The 7,375-nt window shown below is 62.2% G+C and overlaps 2 protein-coding genes across 2 annotated transcripts in view; both read left to right on the top strand.

The window, feature by feature from the left end:
• Positions 1–5: 5 nt before the first annotated feature.
• On the top strand, positions 6–1,858 carry GFER (growth factor, augmenter of liver regeneration; the record flags this gene model as incomplete). Its single annotated transcript, XM_077762784.1, has 3 exons — positions 6–146; positions 528–724; positions 1,602–1,858. Coding segments are annotated over 3 exons (501 nt in total), but the record flags the coding sequence as incomplete, so codon positions are not given.
• Positions 1,859–2,687: 829 nt separating this feature from the next.
• Positions 2,688–7,375, top strand: part of SYNGR3 (synaptogyrin 3) — a 6,512-nt gene continuing 1,824 nt past the window's right edge. Inside the window, exons 1-3 of the mRNA XM_077762783.1 lie at positions 2,688–2,776; positions 4,837–5,188; positions 7,131–7,368. Of these exons, the coding sequence (XP_077618909.1) occupies positions 2,688–2,776; positions 4,837–5,188; positions 7,131–7,368 (679 nt within the window). The remainder of the gene's footprint in view (positions 2,777–4,836; positions 5,189–7,130; positions 7,369–7,375) is intronic.

Genomic DNA, 7,375 nt, shown 5'->3' with positions numbered 1-7,375 from the left:
CGGGGCGGAGAGATGCCGCTGCCTCGGCCCCGACGCCAGCCCCGGCGACGACCTCCGATTCTCAGGGCGCCGAGGAGGACACGTCCCGGAGGCGGCCCTGCCGGGCCTGCGTGGACTTCAAGACGTGGATGCGGACGCAGCAGAAGGTGCAGATGCCCGGGGCTGCCACCTCTCCGCAGAGGCCCGCGGGCCCGGCTGATCCCTACTCCCGGCCCGCACAAGCACCCGGGCCCTCGGTCCCCACACCTTGTTCTCAGGCCCCCGGGCCGACCTCCCAAGGCCCGAGCCAAGGGACCCCGCGGGCTCTATGGCCGACAGACTTGTGCCCCTCTGGGTAGGCTGTCCCCAAACCTTGCCCCGAGGGAGGCCCGGCCTTTGGGCTCTCAGCCACGCGTGTGCCGGGTCCGTGGGCCAGGACGCCTGGGTCTCCAGTCAGTGAGCCTCTGGGTTGGGGCTGGGAAAAGGGGAGTTGTGTAGCCTCCTGGTCGGGTGAGGCGAGCTGACCCTTGGTCGATCTCCTTCCGCAGCGGGACGGCAAGTTTAGGGAAGATTGTCCTCCGGATCGCGAGGAACTGGGCCGCCACAGCTGGGCCGTCCTCCACAGCCTGGCCGCCTACTACCCGGATCTCCCGACCCCGGAACAGCAGCAGGACATGGCCCAGCTCATACATTTATTTTCCAAGTTTTACCCGTGTGAGGAGTGTGCTGAAGACATAAGGAAGAGGTAAGTTGTGTCCGCCTCACCTGTAGGCAGCCGGGCACCGGCCTGGGCCTGGGGCCCCTAGCTGATGTCATAAAGGGGGTCCTGGACAAGAGGTGCAGAGGTGACAGGGTTTCCCAGAGCAGGGATCACCAGCAGTGAGCATTCGATCAACTGATCTAACTGGATCACAAAAGCCAAGCTGCTGGGGGCTGCTGCTTTCTGCAGCCAGAAGCGCCTGGCCGGGCTTCACTTACAAAGCCCCTCGCTCAGTACTCATGGAGGGTGGCGCAGGTTAAGGAGTCTGCTTTGCCTCGCTGCTGACTTCAAGACCTTGAGAACCCACTGCTTTTGCTTCCTTAGAGCCCCCTTGTCCTCCCTGGGGGACCCAAGAGCTGTAATTGTTGTTTCTGGGCTGAGTGTTGGGCGCCAGGGCAGCCTTTGGAGCCTGGGCGGTTGGAACAGGTCCCTTGCTAAGCTGATGCAGCAGAGCTCCAGGTGATAGAAACGGATCTGGTTTTCAGTTAGGCCTTCGTGCCGCCCCGCCCCTTCCATACACTGCCTGGGGCCAGGGATGCTGGGGGAGGCTTCTTGATTGTTATGAGGTTGTAAAGTTCAATGACTTGTGCCTTACTTAAAGTCTTGCTCTGAGCTCTCGTCGGGGTTTGCCGCGCTGCTCTGGAAGGGGGCCAAGCAGGCCCTAGGCCTGTCATTGCTGGACACCGCAGGACCAGCCCTGTTCTGGGAATTTCTGTCTCTCAGAGCCCAAGGGCACTCTGGGTGTAGCTGACAGCAGCGTCCCAGCTCTCCTCCCTGGTGGCGCAGGCGAGGCGCTGGAGGGGCAAGGGCAGTGGGGCCACCGCCCGCCCGTCCCCACCCCCCCCACGATTCCGCCACACAGGATATGCAGGAACCAGCCGGACACGCGCACTCGGGCACGCTTCACCCAGTGGCTGTGCCACCTGCACAACGAAGTGAACCGCAAGCTGGGCAAGCCGGACTTTGACTGCTCGCAAGTGGACGAGCGCTGGCGGGACGGCTGGAAGGACGGGTCCTGCGACTAAGCGGCGGCGGCAGAGCCGTGGGACAGCAGCCGGGGCCTGCGGGCAGCCTGGCCAGGGAGGGGCGGCGCACTCAGTAAAGCGCATCCAAACCGGAGCCTGTCGTGTCTCAGTTGGGTAGTCCCCAGACACTGCTCATGGGGCCCTTCCCTCTCAGGTTTGGAGTGAACGTGGAGGTGTCTGCTGCAGACACCCCGCTGGCTCATCCTAGGCCAAGGCCCCGGGGGGCTGCAGGTGAAGGAGGCAGGAGCCACCCAGGCTGTGCCTTCCGTTCAGGATGCGGCCTCCTGCTCCCCTGGCGGCCTGGCACCCGCTTCCCTGCACCAGAAGGTGACAGGCCTGCCTGGGCTCCCTGTCCCGTTCCTCCTCAAGGCTAGGCCGCTGTCTCCCCACCCTGTAGCTAGAGACCGCTGCGTTGCAGCCCCGTAGGCTGTGTGCTGTCTGAGATCCGGAAAATGCCCGGGGGCTGAGGCCCCGCCCTGCTCGCCCCGGGAGGAGAGCACAGGCAGGCTGCTCCGAGGACCCCCAGCGCTGCTGCCTGCTCCCACGCAGCGCTTACCTGGACCAGGCTCATCAGAGGCTTGTGGGGCCACAGCCTCCTCTGAGCTTGAGACCAAAATAAATGCTGGAGAAGTGACCGAGGGCCTGGCTTCCGTGTGTTCTGTGCCGGGACCTGCGGCGAGGGTCAGGGCCTGCCGTCGCTGCTCCGGGCAGCCGCTTCCTTCTGTCCAAGTTCTGCTCCTCAGGAGGGCAAGGCCCAGGGCAGGAGCAGCCCAAGAAGCCTGGTGCCGGAGCTGAGGGCGGGTCAGAGGCGGGTGGGAGGGCAGATGGCACCCAGTCCTTGAGGCCCCGGCAAGGACTTTGTGTTAACACCCGCCTCCCGTGACTGGAAGGTCTTGGAGGATTTGGTGCCGAGGAACGGCAAGATGACTCCCGAAAGGCTCCTCTGGCTGCGGATCTGGGGTGAGAGCAGGGAGGGCAGGCCTGTGACCGCTGACAGGAAGCCCGCCCCGGGGTGGGTCAGAGCAGATAGCTACGCCTTGGCAGCAGAGCCACGAGAATGTAGCCAGAGCGGACCGTGGGTTTGGGCCCCAGCAGCTGGGAGGACCAAGTAGCTCTGAGTATCAGGTCCCTGGAGAAGCTGTAGGTGGAGCAGGCTTGGGGGTGTGGGTGTGGTGACCTGCATTTAGCTTCTGAGCCTCCCCGATCTGCTCTGCCTTACCTGCTTGCAGCCGTGGCCCCCAGGCGGAATGGGCCTGCAACAAGAGGCCCCATCCCTGGGGTCCTAATGCCCCGGTCATGGTCATGTCTATGCCCACGGTGCCGGCTCCGGCTTCGGCAGGGCCTCCCCAGGGAAGACAGTGGTGCAAAGCAACTGGAGGCAGCGAGCAGCCAGCAGAGAAATTGCTCCGCTTTCCTCCCCCAGATGGACTTTCCCTCGCACGTGGCTTCCTTCTGGCCTCCCAAGTCACCTGCTAGCTGGGGAACCAGCTGGCTTCTAGGGAAGCTGGGCTTGGCTCAGGAGCACACCGCCTGGATGTGCTCCCCCTCCCGCCCTGCCTCGTTTCCCTCTTCCTATAACTCTGGCCTCCTGGAGGCCCCCCCACCCCCAGTCCAGGCGAAGACAAGTAGGATTGTAGGTCAAGGGGACGTTCTGGCCTGAGCTGTCAGCACATAGACCAAGGGAGTGAGCAGAGAGGGAGGAGAAAAGCCCCAGGATCGTGCCCTGGGGCCCCCAGGGTTCAAAGGTCCCACGAGGTCACAGGTTGGACAAAAGAGAACCCCAGAAAGGCGATGAGGAAGGGCTCCTGAAATAGGAACCGGAGAGCGTGACATCCGGAAGCGTGGGGCGGGGACGCGTGACTTGCCCCTGGGACCGCAGGAGCAATACCAGGGCGCAGCTGGGCAGGAAGTGGGGTCAGGAGTGGACATTCGCTTTCCACACCTAAGAAAGCAGCCCCTTGGGATGCTGACGGAAGTGGTCATGCAAGAGAGGCAAATGGATGGTGCTCAGGACAGACCAGGAGCTGCCGGTGACACATGAGGGTGACAGACGGGACGCACAGTGGAGTGGACCACACCTCTGGCCGCACCTGCCCCGGGAAGGCTTCCACACTGGGACTGGACCAGGCATCAGCGACTGTCCGCACGGACAGCACAGCACGGGCCCTCTGAGCACCACTCGCTTTCTGAAGTGATGAGGGAACTCAGCGAGCTGCCTGTTCCTGATCTGAAAACGGGGGTCTCTAACAGTCCCTGCCTCCCACGGTCGTGGTGCAGCACCTGGGACTGTAAATGCTCAAGAAATTCAAACTTTTCCTATCGATGCTGGAGACAGAAGCACAGGGTGGTCGGGACCCTGCCGGCTGGCCTAGAAGGAACCGGGGGAAGGGACCCTGTCTGACGTGGGCTGGCGGGTCTGTGCAAGAGACCCCGCAGGCGCCCCGGCTTGGCCACACTCCCCATCTCTCATGCCTCTTCCCACCGTGTGGCCCCAAACTAAACACGGTGGCCACAAACAAGTCGGTTGGGGAGACCCAGGAGTGTGAAGGGCTCAGTGAAGACCCTTGGAATGACAGCATCCAGCCACAGGAGAGGAGCAGAAGTGCCCCCCACTCCCATTCACGCTCGCCCTCGGGCTCTGTCCTGGATCGGCGCCTCCGATGGGGCAGAGGCTCTCCCTTCCGGTCAGGGAGGTCAAGACCCTCCCAAGGAGAAGCTAAGGTGCAAGGGATGGGTTCACAGGAAAGCGCCCAGTAACTTATCTCTGATCCACAGGGAACCAGGGACGGGGAATCGGGTTCCCCTTCCCTGAGGGCTGGTTGGGGAAGACGCCGGAGCCCTTGCGCCTCCGTTACCCCTTCACTCTCAAAAGGGCTCCGCTCGCAGGGGCGGGGTCAGGTCAGCCTGTCCCTGAGCCCGGCGTCTGCCTCCCTTGCTGACTCGGGACCCCACCTGTGAGGGCGGCGTGGCCAGACGCGGGCCCCGCGCGTGGTCTGCATCTCAGACCCGGGTTTAGCAGGTGAANCCAGCCCGCCTCGCCGCGCATCCCCCGTCCCTTCCTGCTGCCCCTAGCCCCTCGCCCCCATCCTTGTCCCCGGGGGCCCCTCCCCCGCCGGCCGCAGGTTGGGGTGACGTCACCGGGCTGGGCGCGCCCACCTGCGGGAGGGGGAGGGGCGGGCGGCGGCCGCCNCTCCTTAGGTCCGCCTCTGATCCCTACCTCAGCCCTCGCTCCGTTTTTCTTGTTCTCACGACCTGGAAGCGGGCGCAGGGGCGGGGACGGGATGGGCGCGAGCGCTCCAGCTCAGCACGAGGAGGGGGCTGTGGGAGTGTATCAGGCAGAGCTTCCACCTGCTTCTCCCCCACACACATCCTCCAGGCTCCTCCGAAGGGAACTGGCCCTTTCCCAGGCCCCCCAGTTGCAATTGTGAGTGGGGGGGGTGCTCTGGGACCCCACTGGGTGGGGCAGCAAGAAGGGGCTCTGCACTGGGATGGCTTCCTCGGGGTGGTGTGGGAGGGAAGATCTGGGGACAGCCTAGCCTAGTGGGGCATCCCTAGAGGGGGCGGCCTGCTCCTTCCGCGAACCCCTCCAGGCAAGAAAGATGGAGAGGTGGCGGGTGACGATACATGGGTTTTGTGTAGCGGGCGGCACCTGGTGCCAGCCGCACCTGCTCGCTTGTCTTCAAGGAGAGCGATGCCCAGGGCGGGCTGACTTGGGGCAGACACCCCTGTGTCCTGGTGCCAGCCCCGGTGTGACTTGTGAACCACCCTGGGGGGACACATCCGTGCCCCACACCTCGATTTCCCTCCGGACCTCATCTCAAGGAGCTGGAGAGGGAAAGGAGAGAAATGAAGTTGAAACTGGAGGTCTGTTTTTAGAAACACGGGGCTGCCCAGGGCTAAAAGAGCAGCATGTGGTCCAGGGGTGCCTGGCTGGCTCAGTCTGTACAGCATGTGACTCAGGGTCATGAGTTCAAGCCCCATGTTGGGCGTGGAGCCTACCCTAAAAAAAATAAGTAAATAAAATGTAAAATGACTGTGGTCTGCTGCCAGCTGCCTTCCAGGCTTTGTGGGCACGGGATGCTGAGGTCTGACTGAACCCCAAAGGTTAATAGTATTGCCCTTTGAGCCCAAACACTTATGATGCTAATAATCAGTCATGGGGGCTGTCAATCCCTTGGATGCCTGCCAAGTGCAGCGGCTGGGTGGGCCCTAGTACTCCGTGAGCTGTACCTTTGACTGTATTTGACATGTTAGGAAGCAGGGCCACACAGCGCCCAGATGCTGAGGGTGGGTTCTATGCAGAGCCTGGGTGACAGCTGTGCAGCTGTCCCTCCGAGGCTCCCCCCTGTGCTCTGGCCCCTTTCTTCACACCTGCCTCCTGAAGCACCACTCGCTGGAGCCAAGGAATCACTGGTCCAGGTAAAGGCTCCTGGTTTACAGTCTGGAGTGGGTCTTGCAGAGACCCTGTGGTGCTGATAACCCAGATTGGATGTCAGCCCCATCTTTTATCAGCCAGGTGACCTCACTAATTGGCGCCCCAATTTCCCGTCTATAAAGGGGCTAAGAACAATGGCCCCCTTGTGGTTTGCAGGGAGGATTCTATGAGGAATCATGATAAGCGTAGTGCCAGGTATAGTAGATGCTCACTTAATGGTACATGTCCATAATTTTTAAAAGATGTTTTTATTTTTTTAATGTTTTATTTATGTCTGAGAGAGAGATAGCATGAGCAGGGGAGGGTCAGAGAGAGAGGGAGACACAGAATCTGAAACAGGCTCCAGGCTCTGAGCTAGCTGTCCGCACAGAGCCTGACGGGGGGCTCGAACCCACAAACTGTGAGATCATGACCTGAGCCGAAGTCAGACGCTTAACCGACTGAGCCACCCAGGCGCCCTATTTTTTTAAATTTTTTAATGTTTTATTTATTTCTGAGAGAGAGAGAGAGAGAGACAGCGTGAGCAGGGGAAGGTCAGAGAGAGAGGGAGACACAGAATAAAGATGTTTTTATTTTTGAGAGAGAGAGAGAGAGAGAGAGAGCGGGAGAGGAAGAGAGAGAGGGAGACAGAATCTGAAGCAGCTCCAGCCTCTGGGCTGTCAGCACAGAGCCCCAGGCGGGGTTCGAACTTGAGAACCCTGAGATCATGCCCTGAGCTGAAGTCGGACGCTTAACGGACTGAGCCACGCAGGCGCCGTCGAGTCCATAACTTTTAAATACTTAAAAGAAGGGTGCGCGCAGATCCCATCCGCTGACGCGCCCTGTGCTGCAGGGACAGGTAGGGCCAGGCCCGAGGGCGTGAGCAGTCGCGGTGGGTGACCGGGGGAAAGGGAGGCCGCCGCAGGGCCCTGAGCGCCCCCGCCGTCCGCAGGTGTTCTCCATCGCCGTCTTCGGGCCCATAGTCAACGAGGGCTACGTGAACACGGACAGCGGCCCCGAGCTGCGCTGCGTCTTCAACGGGAACGCGGGCGCCTGCCGCTTCGGCGTCGCGCTCGGCCTGGGGGCCTTCCTCGCCTGCGCCGCCTTCCTGCTGCTCGACGTGCGCTTCCAGCAGATCAGCAGCGTCCGCGACCGCCGCCGCGCGGTGCTGCTGGACCTGGGCTTCTCAGGTGGGCG

Source organism: Crocuta crocuta, unplaced genomic scaffold (genome assembly GCF_008692635.1).
Source record: "Crocuta crocuta isolate KB4526 unplaced genomic scaffold, BGI_CrCroc_1.0 scaffold234, whole genome shotgun sequence".
NCBI lineage: Eukaryota > Metazoa > Chordata > Mammalia > Carnivora > Hyaenidae > Crocuta > Crocuta crocuta.
Note: the sequence above shows the minus strand (reverse complement) of the source record. Positions and strands in the feature narration are given on the sequence as shown.